At 38.5% G+C, this 20,142-nt stretch overlaps 1 protein-coding gene across 2 annotated transcripts in view; it reads right to left on the minus strand.

The window, feature by feature from the left end:
• The window catches only part of ARHGEF18 (Rho/Rac guanine nucleotide exchange factor 18), a 52,817-nt gene that overhangs the window by 12,978 nt on the left and 19,697 nt on the right, over window positions 1-20,142 (minus strand). For both annotated transcript variants that reach the window (XM_064497550.1, XM_064497551.1), the window contains exons 11-20: window positions 13,174-13,241; window positions 11,429-11,489; window positions 7,794-7,938; window positions 6,861-6,973; window positions 6,567-6,707; window positions 5,102-5,352; window positions 4,214-4,339; window positions 2,790-2,907; window positions 2,122-2,370; window positions 1,219-1,295 (exon numbers count right to left, since the gene is read on the minus strand). In XM_064497550.1, the coding sequence (XP_064353620.1) occupies window positions 1,219-1,295; window positions 2,122-2,370; window positions 2,790-2,907; window positions 4,214-4,339; window positions 5,102-5,352; window positions 6,567-6,707; window positions 6,861-6,973; window positions 7,794-7,938; window positions 11,429-11,489; window positions 13,174-13,241 (1,349 nt within the window). The remainder of the gene's footprint in view (window positions 1-1,218; window positions 1,296-2,121; window positions 2,371-2,789; window positions 2,908-4,213; window positions 4,340-5,101; window positions 5,353-6,566; window positions 6,708-6,860; window positions 6,974-7,793; window positions 7,939-11,428; window positions 11,490-13,173; window positions 13,242-20,142) is intronic.

Raw genomic sequence — 20,142 nt, forward strand, 5'->3', positions numbered from 1 at the left:
TGCACTATATTACATACATTCTTTGGGGTTAGTGCTTCTTAGCCTCCTCCACCCCCTGCCCCTTTCCTGTTTATAGAGGGCCATCATGAGCTGTAATATTGTAACATTATTACTTTACTACTGTGACCTTTTCACATGACACTGTTGACATCTGTCATTTTCTACTCATCAACCATGGATCAAAACACTGAATACAGAATGTACATTCCAAAAACAGGAAGTCTCAGTACCTGGTTGAGTATTAAAGCATGCATTGATTTAACCACCTGAACATTCCCACCAGGTCCCAGAAATCAAGCAAAGGCAAGTCAAGCAAAAGCAAATCAAGTTAAAGGCAAGAAGCAGCAATTTCAGTTAGCCATTATGATTTGTGAAAGTATCCCCATTCCGTGCATTAGAACATGGTCAATTTGAAAAGCCGTTGCTTTTATAACCCTGAAGTCACCCAAATAGCTTTTGCCATTAGAATTCAGCTCTAATGCTAATGTCTTGAAAAAAATATATATTGAAAAAAACCAATTACATAAAGTTTCTTTGCTTCTGGTTCCATTACAGCCATAACTGAACTAGATCAGTACAAAATGTACGCAATTAACTGCTCTGAGGATACCTGTGGAAATGCCCTAGAAAAAATAGGCAAATCTATCAAGTGTTCCAAAGTGCAGCTTTAATTACTTTTGCATTTAATGCTAGTTACATTTGCTTCAGGAAAATTCTCAGCCTCCAGTAAGTCACAGGTTACTATGGTCACGGCTTACCATTTCCCTCACTGAAGTGGAGGATTCTTTCTCTTCATATTAACATACAGAAGGAGACCTTATTTGCAAGTGCCTTTCAAACTAGAGTTCTAGCATGTTTAACATATATGGCTTGTATAAATGGCATAACAGAGCTTGATGAAAGGGAAAGTCACAGCACTAGGAAAAAAGGAAGTAGTGAACCCCAGGACATGCTCAAGGCATCAGAAAACCACAGGAGATGCCACAGCTAGAGCAGACCGACACAAAGGAACATTGTTTTGTACCAAGAGGCAGCAGGAGCACCAGGACTGCTTCAGGAGAAGTGACTCTATAATAGCTAACTTGTTTATTAACTTCATTTTTCTTCTGAACCTGCCATAACAAGTATCTAACATTTCTATCTGTATTTCTTCTGTAGTTACTGTCACTTTCATAAATATAGTGAGTGAATGTTTTAACTAAGGAGAACAATACCTACCACTGATGCAAATACATATTTTTGGTCCTTTTCTTGTAATAGCAAAAGCACATCAGTTAACAGGACTGCCAGAATATCTACGGTAGAAACAGAAAGACAAAAAATAAATTATTTTAAATCAAAAAGACTGATGCAGACTCAAAATCACTTCACTTAAATTTCCTGTGGGACAGCAACACAGGAGAAAGGGACAGGGACATGTCAATGTTTGCAATATTGGGTCTCCTACCACATTCCGCTTGGTATCCCCACAAACATATACAGAACCAGCAGAATACAAACAGCCCATTTAAAACTTGAAAACACCTGCTTAGGCATGCTACACATGGACTCAAACACTCAGGAGGGAACACTCTCTACCTCAACAGCAGATTCTTCTGGAACTGCAGATGTTCACAGTACCAGGTACTCTTAGCTGCATTATATGAGCCAGTGAAGCTTCTCCTTGAACATTTGAGCAATGAAGCTGTTAAAATATTCACTGGTGGATGCTGCTTTGATTTTCTGGCAAAACAGGCATTATGTAGAATGAAGGTGTCATGGGGTTGACATGACACAATTTTTCAAAGTGTGAACCAGAGCTCGCACAAGATAATGTCTTTCCACAGGAGACTAAGTCAGTATGACTCAAAGCTTTGTCATCTGTCTAAAGACCTCCCACTTGAATTGGAAAGCAGATCAGACAGATAATAAGCAAACAGCATAAGGAACTTATCATGCACCATTACAGAGATGCTTATTGGACAAGCCAAGAATAGAACAAGTGCTATTTCCTCCAACATCCTATTAAACAAGCAGGTTATTGTCATCTTACTTTATACTCAATCAATCGGTAATAAACAGTTACTAAACAAAGCGAAATCTTGTTTCCTAGTTGCACTTTTCCCCTTCCTGGTCCTTCACCTTTGAGTCGCCCTGATGCAGCTTTCCAGTATAGCATCCCATCCAGCAGAAGCCACCTCTGCCCCATGTCGTCCTTCCGGAACAAAAGCCCATTCTTGGATTTTCCAGATGATTTTAGCTCCATTTTATGCATAATCTCTTTAAGGCGCTGCCCCTTCTCACACTCATTTACCATGGCGTCCACATGAGTGATCGTGTCCTTAATTAAACTGAGAGCCTGTGTCAGCTCTTCACAATCTTTAGTTCCGGCTACAAAGAGAGAAGAGTAGCAGTTAGTCAGATTCTGAACTCTGGAATGAAAAATGAGCCATCCAAACATATTTTAACATGAAAAGTTTCATACTCAATATCTAACAGTAATTTCTAAGAACATAAAGATAAATAAAAAGGTTAAAAAAAAAAAGACTTCTAAAGCACTAAATCTCCAATGAAATGACAGGCTTAATTACTATGATTTCACGGTGGCAGACTTGAAACTGAACACTCCTGCTCTTGACCTGATCTGGATCTGCATCTAAAATCACACTGTCGGCTAATAAAGAAGTGAGCAAGCAGGTATAAGGCAGTACCAGCCTGTCCTCCTTGTTTGAGGAAAGAACGTGCAAAACATGGGAGAAGAAGGATCAGCAGACAACTGTCAGGCATCTAAGAAAGATTAAACAAACTACCTTTGGTATTCTGAATAATACGTTCCACCAACACTGGATATTTGGTGATGCGCTGTGTAACTAGAAGGATACACTCCTGAACGCCAAGTCTCCTCACAATGGAACAGTTGCCTATTTTCTAGAAAACAAAAGACAGACCATTCACATGCTCTGTATATATTGCTCTTCTAACTCCCTCCCCTCTCCATTCATACATTTTCTGTCTCAAAACATTTTTGTACAACTAGAAGCAGCACCACAAAACTAGCTGCATTCTTTTACTGCAGCAAAACTCATGATAGCAATCAGAAAAGGTAATTTATTACTTTTTGCTTTCATTACTAGAAAAATATTTTAAGTATTATTTCCAACTACCATTATTAAATCTGGAGCCAAGCAGAGAAAGTTCCAAATTTGAACAGCTGGATTGCCTATTTGCTAACTATCTGTATTTTTTTTATATCTTTAATAATAGCATCAGTTCTTAAATACATAGAAAGTACTCTATTTTTAAAATCAGATGCAACCACCTAACAGCCAAATTATGTCAATAATGAATAAAATATGTATTTATTTTACCACTTTATGTTCACCACTATGTTGATCTAAACAAATACATTTCTGTTTAGAAACAGAAGATTGTAAACCTCAGAATCTCAATAGCTGGCCTGACTCCAGGTACAACACAATCCTGGCAGTAGAATACAATACCAAGCTCTTCTTTTTTGTCAAGGACTGAGGCTATATATTTTAAAACTCATTCCATTCACTTATTTGGTTCCCTGAAAGGAGAGCTTTTTCACTTTCAAAGACACCTAGTTAAGAAGAGCTGTAACTACAGAGCCACGTTGGAAAGTTCAGAGTATCATTTACTAATGACTGGAAAATGAGAATGCTTTGGACTGTACAATGCCATCTAAGATTCAGGTTACATGCTTTGTGTTTGGCTGTGTTTCCCCAGCCCTTCCTATTAATTGCACATGACAGTGTAGAGCAGATAAACAGAATGCCCTACAGCCAATCTCCCGGTTTTGGAAAGATGACTTAGTGGACAGAACGAGAGCAATAACACCTACCTTTTCTATAGCGTTTTATCAACAGAATCAATCACCGATTTGATTTGTCAAACCAATTTATCAAGGCGGTCACCTATCAGGGCAGTCAGTGACAGAGCCATGAATAAAACAAATATCCTAGTCCCAGTCATATGCACTCTCAAAAGAAAATACCTGCCTGCCTCAAATTTAACACCTCCTAATTGTGGCTTTGTGTCCAAACAGCTCAAGACATCAAAAATACAGAAAGCTAGCAGATCATCAAATAACAAGACCATGCTTCTTTAATTCTGTTCATTCAAATTTAAGAGATCTTTAAGAACAAAATAAAACTCAAAGTAGTCAAGTATATGTTGCTCAGTCAGATGAAGATTTCTAATCGTTGTTTACCTTTATTAAGTTTTGGAACTTCTTATTGCTTTGGAGAAGGTCTTTATAGTGACTAACAGCTTCATTGTGACCACAACAGAACACACCGTATTTTTCTTTCATTCTCTCCCCATTTTCACCTGAAAACTAATTGAAAATATAAGGATGGAAAACATGAATCATTAACAATATACCTACACACTACAAGACCCAAATTTAACTAGGTTTTATGGTAACTGACTTCTGAGACAATGTTTCTTTGATATTTCAATTTCTTCATCGGAAATGAGAGATTTATGCAGTGTGACATCACAGAGCTTGGAATAACACAACGCAACCAATATTAACTGACTGCTGTCATAATGAGAATTTTTAAAAGGACTTTGGGGCCTCTGCACTTACAAAGACTGAGGGCTGTAAAAGGTGAGGGGTAAAAAATGGTCATGATATATGAAAGAAATTGTTTTGCATCCACTCCAGACCAAAAAGGGCATTAAAATTAAAAAAAGCAGTGATCAGTTGAAAGGATCTTTACTTCATTTTTAAAGGGCCAAAATCAAAACAGTCAGCATTAAATGCAGGAGAGCTGTGATCACGAAGGACACCAGCAATATGTTACCTGACTTTTGGAACAAAAGAAAAATAAAACTGAATCATTTGCAGTAGCATACCACAACACAGACATGTATACGGACCCAAAGGAAACCATTTAATGGACATTCCACATTATTTGTGAGCAGATGTATTCCTGGGAGCCAGGATCACACACTATACTAGGAAGATAATCTTAAACCCAGTGTTAAATGAAGGCTCTATTATAGTCAAGCTTTACAGGACAAAAAGCTAAATGTAAGATTAAAGCTAGGAATTTCATAGTGTCAGGTGATGTCGGTAGAACTTAATTCACACCTGCTTTACCAAGATGTCCCCGATGTTCTGGATAATATAATTTCGGTCACTGCCTTCTTCCAAGGACTCCCTTCGCCGCTCCTTTAATTGGAGCAGGAATTGCCCATGCATCTCCAGCAACTCATCCACACAAGGGAAAAGTTTGTTGATGACTGCATTTGGGAACTGCAGTTCCTCTCTCATGGCTTTGGAGTACACCTTCAGCATAATTTTCAGTGTTCTGACATGGTGCATTTCAGTCTGCATTAGTTCTGGGCAAGAAGAAATTAAAAAAAAAAAAAATCATGAGTCATTTATATACTGCACAATGACTGGTAAAGATATCACAGAGCAGACTCGGAAAGGCAACATCTTCCGCAAGTGAGCAGCAGACCCATCACCAGAATAACAACAGCTAGACTGACTATCCTGGATCTATAAAACATGCTTACTATTTACCTCTTACCAGTATAAGCCACTAACAGAAGAGTTATACTGATACATATTTGATGCCAGAAAACCTTCCCCAATTCTAAGTGATGCAATACACATTTCTAGTTTCTGAATTTAAATACTTCCAAATATGCTTTTCAGTAAAAATAACAAAAATCTTCCTTTTAAAAGAAAGCAAGTAACTCCTGAGAAATTCTGGTCTAATGCAGACCAACTGTCCAGATGAAATGTCTAATTAGTGTAATTTACACCTATTATTTAGGACAGAAAGATGCAACACTACTACTAACTGCTAAGAAGAGGAGAATAAACTGTTTTCAGTATCAGAGGGGCATGACAAGAAAGACAAGAGGTAGTAGTCTTACACTGCAGCAAGAGAGATTCATATCAATATTTCCTTATCATCACAAGGATTAACACTGGAATAAATTGCCTAGAGCACCTTTGAAATCTCCATTTTCAAAGATTTTTAAGAACAGGTTAAAAAAAAAACTCTGACACGTAGGTGCAGCTGATTTTGTAGTAGCCCAACAGTGAGGACTAGAGGACATCTTAAGTTTCCTTCTAGCTCTGTTTTGTATTGTTCTAGATCTCAATAGAAGCAAGCTATTCCAGGACTGTCCATATAGCTTTACCAAGGTATCATATCAGCATTGAGAAAAGAATAAAAATGTCACTGATGCAAAGTTCTTAAATTTGTCCTGTTAATCTCCCATCTAAGTAGTGACTGAGATTGACCCTACTTATTTAATGACATCTCCCAGTCGCAGTCAAGCTAGGGATATTCCCAAACTGTACAGATGGGCTTTGTTGCTTACACAGGCATATTGGAAAGTATGGGTTGCTCAGAACTATTAGTAGGAGAACTTACGCACACTAAGACAGGGAACAGACATGAAAATCTTCACTCAGTTTTAGTTTCCAAGCACAAGTCAAAATGGGAAGCCAATTAAAACAATGATTTCTACTTCATATCAAAATGGTAGCGCTATGAAATAAAAAATATATTCATAAAGATAACAAATATTCTTACCATAAATGACATCTTGCCTTTTTATAACTTCTTTCCTTTGCCTTTTTGCATAAGGCTGTTCCACTGCAACACTCCAAGACTCTGCCTCAAACTCAAGAGCATCTGTTTCTATTTCACTTCGGAGGGACACAGAATATGCATCTGGATCAAAAGCACATTTAATTTCACTAATCAGCAAATTGTGTCTAGCTATATCCCTCATTACCATCATTAACAAGAGTAAAAACATGTGTTGTTTTGTTATGACTGTGTCAGAAATTGTATAAAATCCTGTAAAGCACAGAAATTCCATACCTTCCAGAAAAATGGAGTCCGACGTTGAAGGTGCAAGTGAGACAACATCATCTGATGCCTGCTTAAATTTTATAAATCCAGAATCCCCTTCATCCATGTCTCCTGAAATTAGTCTGAATGGCCAAAAAAATTAGACAACAAGGGACCAGAACATTAACATATATATATTTTTAAGTTGCTTGACTAAAACAAACAAACAAACCTCCTGTAACAAGCATCTCTCCTTAATTACAGTACAATTAAGTTAAAAAAACTATATACGAGCTATCATTGCACTCCAACTTTAAGCAGTCAAATCAATTGAGTAACTTAATAATAATCACTGAAATGCTACAGTTTTAATTAAAAGAGTATGAGCATGCAACTTCTGGTATGACATTTTAAAAGACATCACCTGGTGACAAGCCATATCCAGTTCACAGTACAAAGAGCACTTCACTGAGAATTGAGCATAATTGTGGCACATTAAAAGGACATAACTATATAAACAGTACATAGTTTTAAATTTGTCTACTATTTTAATCAAGGTATACTGCAATTTAAAACATTGCTGCCTCCTATACTAGTCAGAACTAGTAATATCTAGAATAACTGATCTCAGAAAATATTCCTGAATTTCAAAAAGTCTGAAGACTAATACACCCATGGGAAAAAAAAAAAATCTAGACAGAGCTACTGAAATATTCCCCTATTTTATATAATATTCTGTGGCATAGCACAGGGGGACTAAAGAGAAGGTGTTGATTTAAACAAACAAATAGCTTACTGTTTAGGGGATACTTTAAATTAATTTCAGCATTAGAAGCTGACCGAATCTCTTTTGAGCTTGAAAATAAATGAGAGCTCTTGTTTTAGTACTCTAATTGGTTTTACTTTTACAAAGGGGGGGATGCAGCAGAAGCTAGTGGATTAGAAGAGAAGCAGTTTACTTACCCAAATTTATTAACAGCTCCAGCAGTATTCAGTGAAGACTGAGAATTTCCTCTCTGGGCGATAGTCATACCGAGGTTCCGCGATAATACTGGGGTGCCATCCGGTCCCAGGAGAAGACCTCGGGGCTGCTCCTTCAAAGAAGCGGCTAGAGAGGCAAAAATTGAATTGGTACTCAGAAAATGAGGCGTACACTGCAGATCGCCTGCTCTCAAACCTCTCTCTGAATGTGGACGGAGAACAGACAGGATCTTGGATGTCAAGAGCTCATTGTCCAAAAAGACATTCTCATTCCATTTTCTTGAAAAGGAACCACAAAAAGACAGCTCAGGATGAGCTGGAATTGCATTGCTCCTGCTGCTGCTTTTTGAATTTGTATTCCCCATGCTCACTACTGGCTGCCCTAAGACTTGGCACAGTAAAGTGGCCCCAGAGATGCACTGTTTTTATACTACCTGTGATCCTTCTAGAAATGTAAAGCTGCCACTTAACTTACTGTATTGGCTAAATCAGCAGGTCTGAAGTGCAGGAAATTGGTCCCTACTGTGCCCATTTAGTGTGGAAATTGCAAAGTATCTTCTCCTTTAGTAAAACACCAGAACCTACACACAATTATTCACACCCTGCCGTATAAGGGCACAGAACATTTCATGGCAAACAAGAAAAATCTGAGATCACATAAAAACCACAAGTTCTCTGCAATGCTTATTGCTACACAGTGATTTATACCTGCATGCACACACACACTGAATGTAATAGATACCAGAGCTAAATTTAATTTTAATACTGCAGCTTTTCAGTGCTTTTTAAATCTAGACAGATGGTGAACTGGAAAGATATTTAAAATTTTAATCACTATTATACAATACATGGAAGCCTGTAATAGACTTATAAAAAAATGGATATAATTATTTAGCACTAATGTCTATAATGAATGATAAGGAACAGGAGACAAAATACATCCTTTAAAAAAAGGAACTTCAAAGAAGTCAAAGATAAAGAATCAGCCAGACAATCTTCAAAACTTTGTGTCACTGATGAGGTCTGCAGCTGCCCTTTCTTCAAAGTGCTTTTAAGGACATGGGAGTGGAAGATACCTCATGGATCCTTGAGCCCAGGTCCCTACAATTGCAGGCAAGCTTCATCTTACACACAGACTGAATTTCTCTCCCACTACTGTGTCTGGGAGGCTGCTTCAGGACCATGCTGTTGTGACAGTTCAAGTGTGTCTTCAATTTCAAGCCTAGGTTTATCGATGACCAATTTATAACTTGTTGTTTTGACAACACTGGTGCTCATCTAGTCCAAATAGTTCCTTTTTCTTAGTATTTACCCCTCAGCGTACTCTCATCAACAGTCATCTCTCCCTCCACTTCTGTTTTGCTCAACCAAACACAGCCAAACCAAGATATTCAAGTTTCTTCTCATAACACAGGTTTTTCCAGATTTCTTCATATTCTGTACTCTACATCTGCTTGTCTTTCAGTTCTCTTCCTTAAAACACTTGACTAGAATTGTAGGCAGGGCTGCAGATGAGAACGATATCAGTAGATCTTTTACCCACTGGCAACACCTCTCCCAGTACCTCCCAGGATCAGGTTCAGAATTTCTTGGCTGCACTGCACAGCTAATTCTCAATCTACTACAAACTGGATAAACTGACGTACATCTCCTCCTCCATCACCTCCAAGTGATGAGCTCCAAGCCGATCGTCCCCAAAAAGGGAGACTAAGTGAATATTAACAAGATCTGCAAAGGAGGATTTCTTGGAGAGAGGCTTAAAAATAATTGCCATCCTGTTTCCATCTGGGGAAGTATTGAAATCATTAGCCATCATGTTCTCCTACTTTGCTTCACCTGCCAAGAATATAAAGTTTTGTGTCAGTGTTAGGGGTTGTTTCACAACCCTGCTAGGTCAAATCTAAAAATCTCCAGAGGCAAAATATGAAGGGGGCACAGCTTGAATCTTTCTTCAAATGTATTTCTTTTACACTGATACCATACCTTTGGCTTTTTCTGCTTGGCATTGATGTCTGCAGTGTTATACTGTGCATAAAGACATACAATGCTCATGTTATTAGCTGTTCCTTTAACTTCCTGCTTCTGCTTTTGACTATAGAAAATGAGTACTGCCTGCCTAGCAGAGCCTGCACCAACAAAAAGCCATTTTCTGAGTTCAATTAGCACTGTCTGCACACTGCTGAGAGGCCCTATCGATTGCTGTTCACCTATCGCATCAGACCAGACTGTATACCACAGAGCAGTTCCAACGACAAGCCCTATGCCCAACTTTTCCTATTTTCATTATTCCTTATTGTTTCCTATTTTAGCCTCTGCACTTTCCCCTAAGTGGACAAAAACATTCTTGGCAGCACAAATGACCACTTATCTTATTATAACGATTCTTCCCTTTGTGCTATCTTGCAGTAAGGACCGTGTCCTAAAGAAGTGGAAGTTTGAAATGCAAGTCAGAGGTAACAAAGATGTATGCAACATTCAGAGTAACACCCAGACATTCTCATCAGTTGTGTTCCTTATAGCCAGTAAAGCAACCAAATAACCAACTGTAAGGCAAAAATAATTCTGTTCTAGCTATTGTCAAACACCTTAGAGCCCAAAAAATCTATTCTGTTAACGCAGACCTCATAACTTCTACCAACCAAAATGCCATTTAAATCTTAGACCTGGACCTGTGACTCTGATGTCTGTTGTATTTGCAACTACACAATAATCACTTCAGTAAGCTCAGTCCCAAAGAATGGTGATCAAAAGCAGGATGGACAGTGACTCTAAGTCACTTTATGTAATTACTAAAGCAATTTGTTTTATATGTAACAAAATAGTTTTTAAAATTTAACTGACAACGTAATCAGCCTCAAATCTAACAGTTATATCATGGAAAAAAATGTAATTCTTCAATGTACAACTGAAAAATACCATCTGTCCCTTTTACAAGTATTGTTTTCAAACTCTGGAACATGAGTAAAAAGAAAGGTCACAATCACACAGTTTGCGAAGAATTCTCTTAGATGGTGAACATGCCAAAGAATTCAGCAAAACCGGTAAAAGAAAAAAGAAAAAGAAAAAACCCCAGCTATTTGGTCTTTTCCAGTAGCAAAAAGCTATTTCAAAGCCCATGCTGCAGAACAGCTGTTCTTTCTTCTTATTTTTTTCCCAGATCCCTTTTCCCACTTTGTTTCAACAAAGATTTATGTTCAGGCCATTTATGCTAGCTTGTCTTAGAGATTTCTAGCAACCAGTAGCTGCAGGCAAGTTTTAAATAGACAATTATGAAAATCTGATGTAAAACAAAGTTCACAGTTCTAGTCTTTTCAGAGGCCAGAGAATAGACAATCAATGAGAAACTAGCTTATTGATCCCTTTTCACCATGATATTTTGAGGTTACACAGCAAGAAGGTATAAAGGAAAATAAAAAGATAAAAAGATAAAAACACACAGGAGATTGCTAGGAGCCTCTAAGCCATTCCCAATAGAAAAAAAATGAAGCCATCTTATTAAAAGAGACCTTTCCTATACTTCAATAACACACTGTGTATAGCCTTTAAAACATATTAAAGAAAAAAAATACAATTGAACAGATAAGCCTTGAGCACAGAAATCATTCTTTAGTACAAACCTGGGGAAATGCACTGGGACGAACTTTGTGGAGATCCAGAAGGTCTGTGCTGCAAATCTTTCTGTTATAGGAAAAAATACAATATTCTTACACATACAGACCAAACTTTCAGTCCAAAACGAATCATAATTTCCCTATCATATAACACTAACTGTAAGTGGAGCTTTATCCTGAAAATATAAAAGATTTGACACAAGAGCAGTTTTGATTTTTTCCACATTCCAGAACAATGGTATATTGACATTTACATTACATATAAATACTGCATCAAGTATCAGCCAGACTGAAGTTGAACCAAAAACAGAAAGTTACAGCTGAATTAAAGCTACGATCATAGATAATCTAGCAAATGAAAGCAAACCCTTTAAGTTGGCAGTCTTCATCTACACTTTGTTGCAGTTTAGCTTACAGCAATACTAATTAAACTTAACTAACCCAGACAACACTTGGTTTCAACCAAAATTAATATTGTCCATTTAAATTGCACCTTTATTCATCTGCACAGCCTTCTCATTCTTACAGCACTAGGATATTCCAAATTCACTGAGAAAGAATTTATCTAAAAGATAGACAAATTAATTAAATAATACAGTCTGCAACAAATGGCTTTTGGGGGGGGTCTCACTTCACTGTGAGTCTCACTTCTGACTTCATTCCCCATATCATTTTGTGCTACCTCTCCTTTTTCTCTTCAGAAGGGGTTTGCAGGGGTGATTCAAGCATGAAAGTTTGGAGACAGTCAAGAGTGGAAATTAAATCTCTACTGCATTTAGCATAGGAGCGATGGAATGTTTATGTTTGAAAGAAAAATGTACAATGACTTTAAAAGCATATATGTATGTGTATATACCTATATATGTATATAGATACCTATATAGGTAGGTAAATAGATTTATAAACCCACACATCTACCCTCAAAAAGGTTACATCCTAATCACCAGAGGCTGAAAGTGTTTGCTCTAACCTCTAACTGTCCAGAAAGAGCTGCTCTGCTCTTTCTCCCTCTCATAGTACTCCCTAATCTGCTCTGAAATCATCAGTCGGTCTCTGAAATCATCAACAGTCACAGGCTAAAACAAACTAAAAAAAACTTTCAAGTCTAAATGGTTATAAGGAGGTGGAAATGATTCTCAAATACAATACCAGAATGAAAAGTGACAGGTACACAGCTATCTGAAACCAACCTGTGACCTTACATGCAATCTTAGGCACCCCTGTGACATAGATAAAAAGTGAACATCTTGGCAAGATTTAAAGTTTATCACAGTTCAAAAATGAAAGCACTTATTCTGCATTGTTCAGCTGATAAATAGTATGCAGCTATTGTGATCAAATTCCTCCCGGCTCCTCATTCTTCTATCAGCTCTGAGGTGGCACTGTATTTGTAAATACAGTAGCACAAAATTCAGAGGTATCAAATTAAGAATATCTTTTTTTTAAGCAAGAAATAATTCAATTATGTTCCAAAAAGAAGTCATGGCGTTTGAGCATTCTAAGGGCAAGTCACAGTTCTGACTGTTTTCTGACACAAACAATGGTAATTAGTTTTCAGTAAAGCAATAAAATGTTTCACTTTATTTTCCCTACATAGATTCTCACAAATTACTATAAAGACAAGTTAATAACTATTTGACATCTCGGAGATGTAGGGCAAGATTCCATACTGATTTAAATTAAAACACTCGCAGTAAATTCAATTTATTATGTCAAGCATCATTATTTACAGAACAAGCTGTAAAACCCACCTTGGGTCTGATGCTGCTGCATTCAGCCAGTAAATTCTTGCAGTTCTTATGGACATTCACTGCACAATCTGAAATGCAAAACAAACAAACAAACAAGAAATTTAAATTTCCCTAGAAGGGGAGTGGCAAGGATAAGAAAGGGTGAGCAATAAAAGATTTTGGAAGAGATGCAGAGTAATCTCAGATGTTTCAGTGAGCATCCCTGTTGTGCACATTCTGTTTTTCATTTACATCAAATACTCAAACTCTTAAAATAAGATTCAAAATCACAGATAACAAAATTCACAAACACAGAGACACACTACTGAATGCACTAACATTATTCTGCTTAGTTTCCACTTGACAGGACCATCACTTTCTTCAGATTTGAAAATGTCATTTCCATGTCTCACATAATTCAGAATTAATACTATTCAAAAAGGAAGCAATTTATTTTGCTCCAGATGTGTAGTTGCCATTTCCACATAGAGTATTAATACGAGCCAAAGTAATTAAAGTTCAAAACACACTACAGAATCATCCAAGTACTACCATCTCTCTAGCTTCACAAAGGAACCGCTTCCAGAATATGGAAGTAGAACAGCCCTCTCTCACCCAAAAGGCATAATACCACTAATATCATGATAAAATCCAATCTCGATTTTTCTCATAACAACTATTTCTTGAAGAAACAGGATGACAAAAACTGGTACTATCAAACATCCTTCAGAGTCTCACTGCCCCTCTGTAAAATCAGATACTTTCTTTATCCAAAGACCACAGAAGCAAGACACCAGGAACCCAACTAGTAAGGCAAACCAGGATTTATGTCTTCCTACAGATTGCACGCATGCCTGTTAAAGGAGAAATTGAACAAAACTAGGAAGATGGACACTGTATCTGGTAGAGAAAAGCCCGTTTGTGTTTATGTCACAGAGGAAAAACTATTTAAGACTTGTTCATCCAACAGAACTATTACCCACTCCTGACACCAAGACTGCTGACCTGCATTAAGGCTCCTGGCTAACAGAAATTCTTGCTTAGAACTGTTTTTCATAATTACAGCAAATCTCTGAGAGCATGAGCAATATGTTTACTTGGCCTTATTTATAAACAAACTAATAAACAGATACAGAAACAAGCACAAGAGAAAAACCGAATGCATGGAACTGAAAGATGCTTACATGTTATGCAACTTCCACAAGCATGGGAAACAGGATCAGAATACCGTGCTTTAAGTGCCTGCCAGACACAATTTTTTCACAACAATAATCACCCGCCGTAATGTCTCTCTTATTTGTGATATTTCTACCAATATCTTACCACATGCAACAAAATAAAAGGCACCATATATAACTTCAGATGAACGCGCCTCTAAAAATGCATGATAATAAATGTATCAAAAATATTTACTTCCTGAAAGTATGTAAAGGACGACTACGATATTAGCTATTTTGGCATTGACAAAGCCTGCACGGATCACTGGGAAATACAGAGCTTGTTAAAGCAGGGAAAAACAACAATCAGTTGACAATGGCAACTCCTTCCTCCTGAGACAAAGCAGCAAACTGTAGGACTAAATCACCATACTAAAGGAAACAGGAAAAAATTCTCATGACATCATGCTGTATTGCATGGGCCACAGAGGCTGGATTTGAGCCTGGCTTACAGATGGGTTCCCTTCAGGGCAGAAGAGGCACCGCGACACAGGGAAGCGTGACACAGCCACTGCCTGCTCTGCTCTACCTGCTCTGAGAATAATCAACGTCCACAGCGATGACTACACCATGTCAACTAAGCATAGTTTCTATGTAGAATGAGACTGGATTGAGAAATAAGATCCTTATGTTTCAAATAATTAGTTTTAAATTACAGTCAAGTATTTTCAAAAACCAAGGGTCACCAGTGTAGGATAGTCATTGCACATGATTTCTATTACTCGCTAAAGTTATGTTTTTGCAAAAGCAATTGTTCGGGTTCCCGTGCAGCCAGGAGCGCTGATGGCACGCACTCCCAACTTCTTGGCAACCATCTGTATGAGCCTGAATACACTCTCAGTGCTAGAAGGCAGTGCCTACATATACATATTTTATGTATATACATACGCATATATCTGTGTATATACACACACACATATATATTTATAGACATATATATACATATTTATGGATATACATTTTGAAGATATACAGAGTTTTTTAAAAGCTCTAGTTATACAGATATACTATTATATACATAAATCTATAACTATTTACAATAAAAATTTATTATAAATTTGAAGATACACCATACAGAGTTTAGAAACTGTATCTGGTGCATCTTCACATTTCCTTTTGAAATCATTTTGTTATCTAGAATTGTGCAATACAGTACTCCATAATCATTTACTCAAACTCTGACTGGACATTTTTATTTCCTGACACTTACATATCTTTACTGGTTAAGTTCAAAAATTTTTTTTCCTATTAATGATTAGTAAGACCACTTGAAAGACTTGAGTACCTGGTTAAGCTAACTGTAAAAGGAATATCAACTTAAAAATGTATTTCATTTTTAAAACCATGCACTTGCTCTGTTACAGGTAACATCTTACATCCCTCTCAGTAGATATTTTCCAGGTAATTACATGACATATCTAACAGTACCGTTTATTAGTTTCTTAGGCTGCTGAAACATTCTTTACATGATAGGAGAGAACATACTAGAAAACACAAAACTGCTACAGGAAAGCCTCACAAACTGCAGGTGAATCAAAGGATTCTCTAAAACACTATTTGAAATCCAGTAAGTTTAATGATTTCTAAATGGCATTATTTTTACCCATGTAACAGAGAATTTTGAAAACTGACAGAAGCTAGCAGAAAAATCAACAGAGCATTTTATAAATATACTTCATTTTATAAAATATAATCCAGCTGTCCCTATTCAAGGGGCACTAAAGGGCACTGAAGACAGTGCTGAGTCAAGTACACTCTAATTCAGGATAAGAACGATCATTTGAATACTAGTGAATTTCCTTTCTCTAAATCTAAGATCTCTTTGCAGTCTTTATTCGTTTGGACAGCCTCTCTGAACAGGACACTAGAGAACAGCAGGGGTCAAGAAAACAGCAAAAAGAGGGATGAGGAACAGACAAAAGTGGAAAAAGCAGAGAAACCTGAAAACATTGAGATTGATATTTAAGAACAGAAATAAATCAGAAGAATCATTATAAAAGTATACAAATAATAGATACCTAACTTTAGAAAAGACAGATGGGAGGAATTTTCTTCCCTGTATCATGAAAGAAAAGAAAAGGAAAGAACAGAAAAAAGGAGACCAACAAAAGAAAAGGAACACTGATAAATTCCAAACTGATAAAGAAAATATTTCTGCACGTAACACTTCAGTAACTGGTGGCATTAGGTTTTATTTAGATCAGTAATTTGGAAAGGTATAAAAATGAATTGGACACTTATTCCTCAAACTGGAGAGGCACAGAAAGTCCCAAGGAAGGACGGGGCTAAGAGCGCTCAGAGAACTCCCACCCAGTCTCTTCCTTTCCTCTTCCCAGTCTTCTCCTCCTTCCTTCCACTGCTAGAGCTGAAGGTTAACAGCGATCAATACCACAAATAGCACGAGAAATTAAGTAAAACCAGCATGGTGGTTCCTGGGCTTAAATCAAGCCATCTCTGATTAGACTGAGCATTTTGGGAATATCACAGAGTCTTCCTTCTGCTTACTATGGGGACGGTCACTGCATCTGAAGCATTTCATATTGGCTAGTGTCAGGGATGATCTTTAGTCCATCGACAGACTAAATGAAACTGAGGCCGCATCCAGCAAAGAAATATTCAAGACCAAGGAGCTCATAAACAGCATAAAAGATGCTGTTCATAATTCAGGATAATGAAAGTAATTTCTGGTAGAATAATAAAAACTTCCCTTATTAATGAGATGCCTTCCCAAAGGCACACAAAAAACCAATTCACAAGTAATCACTTAAGAGCGTTTTATTGGACAACGCATTACACTGCCCCAAAGCGCAACACTGATTCACAGTATTCAAGAGGGCAATGAACCCAGCTCAAAAAGGGCATGCGAATACATTTTCCCCCACACCTGTAATACCTTACAGTGGATGAGACACTGGCAATGTCCTATAAATGTCTACCAGAATTGAATTCCAGGACAAATCTATGACTCACCAAATATTATGAGCATTATGACCCTGACCTTTGGTATGGAACAGCACTGCCCAATAAAATAACTCTTAAACAACCATTTACAAACTAACACTTAGATATGCTGTAATTAGTCTAAAATTTAACTATTAACTTTTTTTCCTTTTTTTTTTTTTTTAATGGCAGACTGAAAAATCTTTAAAATATAATTAACCTCAAACAAGGACAGCCTTTAGTACTGATACTAATGATACAAGGAGTTTGAACACTCTTAATACTAAGGATATCTTCACTACCTATTAAATCCAACCAGCAGAAATGAGCTGTGGGCAAAATAGCTTTCTTGTAAAACTAACAATTTTTCTCATATTAAATAATTCTGGACACTGCAGAGATGAAAGAAAATCTCTTCCCTCTTTTCTCACTGTTACACCATACAAGAAGGTCATTACTCCCTCTTGAATTGACAAAGAAAATGTTTAGTTCTGAAGAACTTGCATATGAAGGATTAATATAAGAATATAAAATCTGAATTTATACGTAAAGATACACAACACAGCCACTGAGAAACATTTGTGACTCCTCAGGGAACAGGAGGAGTTTCACTTAAATTTGAAGAAGTTCCTGTACTCAGTAAAACCAGGTCATGTATCCTAATTAATTCAGAACAGATTTAATTTTTGTCCTAGTGGCTTTAGTGACTAGCATTTATTTACTTGTTTTGCTAACATGCCTCATCGAGCAGAGGCAGAAACCAAAAACGGGAAGGGTACAGAGTGACAAGACACTTCACATTCTGAAATAGAAACAGCCCACACTAGACAGCAACAACACTAAATTATTAGGTTTCAGTTTCCCTGTTAAAACATTCCTCTTGCTCTCCACAAACAACCTAGGAATTACTTTCTCAGTGTTTTTGCTGTTATTGTCAAAATTGCAAGGAGACAGATTAGAATGGTTTATGTCATTCCTAACAAACTGCAAGTTCTGGTGGGCTGGGGTTTTCTGTTATTTTTAAAGCACTACCCCCTTCATCTCTTGGAATGGACCAACTGAACAGCTGATAACTCTTTCCAAAAAAAAAAAAAAAAAAAAAAAAAAAGCAAAATTAGTATATTGTTCTAAAAGAAAGATTAATACCATTTAAATTCTCTCACACTAAACCCTTCCCCCATTGTACAGAAACACTGCAGCAGGACTGAAGCAGCAAGTATGACAATCATAAATGGTATTTAAAATATTTCATAGGTAAACATTAGGTGGAACTACAACACACAGTGTCTGATGGCTCCTGTTTGAGAGCCATAGTCCATGCATTTATTTTTTTAACCATAACAAAGAGGATCTTAAGAGTATTTTATAACTTTAAAAATATGCCACATAAAAAGGCCACTAAGGAAAAAAAAAAAAAAAAAAAACTTTCAAGAGGGGTAGCACCAACAACTCAGAAGGAGCTGGTTCATTTCTTAGTTTTCTGTAGAAAGCCCATATATGCTACAGTAATGAAATCACAGCGCAAAATCTTCAGACAGTATTTTTTTTAACTTTTGCAGTGAACCCAAACACAGTACTAGAAACACCTAGAAAGCTAGTTTACTTATGAATCAGTCCCAGCTTCTCCCCACCACCCCCAAAATCTGGGAAAGGGAGCTTCTAGCTCCCTTTGGGGATTTCCTTTCCAGCACATATAAGCATTTCAGCTAAGCCTACAATCTGATATTATCCCTCTCTTGCTTATGTGTTGGGGAATATGTCAGTATTGGGGGATATTTCAAATGGGTCAGGCATCACAATTGTGGGTAAGCAGCAGTATGCAATTTCCACCAATTTTTTTCTAACATAGTCAAAGTCCTTTTATGCACACCTTGGACGGTCCTCACCATTACAGCCCTACTATGAGTAGTACAGCTAAATGAGGAGACAAGACGTAGGATTCTTTTGCCTATAAGGGTGCTGAGGCTCAAGCTACAGGGTAAAAAGAACCAGATACACGATGCCAGATCGATTCCCTTCCGCGATTCACACAGCAATATTTCAGCTCCTTCTCTAGCTCCCAGGATAGGTCTCTAAGTCTCTGAAATAAAGACTGGATCTTCGCAGGCTACGTCTTGCTTTGTCTCCCTAATTAAGCCTGGAAATGCTAACGTTGGTGCAGCTTTAAGCCCTGCAGAACTTATCACGAGAGGGAGGAGATAAACCGAGTGCGGTGGCCAAAAAATCTCGATTTCCTTCACGTTTCGAGGGAGGCGGGTGTTGTGTAACTCGCCGGCGCGGAGCGCGGCGGGACGTTGCTAGGAGGCACCGGCCGGCTGACACGCTCCCCCCGCAGCCGGCACGTCCCCGCCGAAACCCCCGCGGGCACCAGCGGAGCGCCGGGAGCGGCGCTACCGCCAGCCGCCGCCCCGCTCCCGCGGCCGGGCACCGGGCCGAGGCCTCCCGGGGCTCTGCCCTACGGGGGAGAGGAGCACCGGCGCCCAGGGGGCCCCCGCTGAGGCCGGGAGGGGGGTGCGGCCCCGGGGAGCCGCGGGACGAGGCTCGGGGCGCCGGCGGGCGCGCTGACACCCCGGTCTCTTACCAGACTCCCCGGGGAGCCGCCGGTTGCACTCGGTCCCGGGAGCCGCCGCCACAGCAACAGGAAACGCCCCCGTCTCCCGGAAGCAAAAACCCGCCGAGGGCGCGCGCCGCGCTTGCGCCACCACGCGGGGGGCAGGGCGGGGGCGGTGCCCCCCCGGCTTCCCCTCAGCGGGCGCGCGACGCCCCCGAGCCCGCGCTTTCTCCTCAGCGGGCGCGCGACGCCCCCGAGCCCGCGCTTTCCTCTCAGCGGGCT

The sequence above is a fragment of the Dromaius novaehollandiae genome, chromosome 25, assembly GCF_036370855.1.
Source record: "Dromaius novaehollandiae isolate bDroNov1 chromosome 25, bDroNov1.hap1, whole genome shotgun sequence".
Taxonomy (NCBI): domain Eukaryota; kingdom Metazoa; phylum Chordata; class Aves; order Casuariiformes; family Dromaiidae; genus Dromaius; species Dromaius novaehollandiae.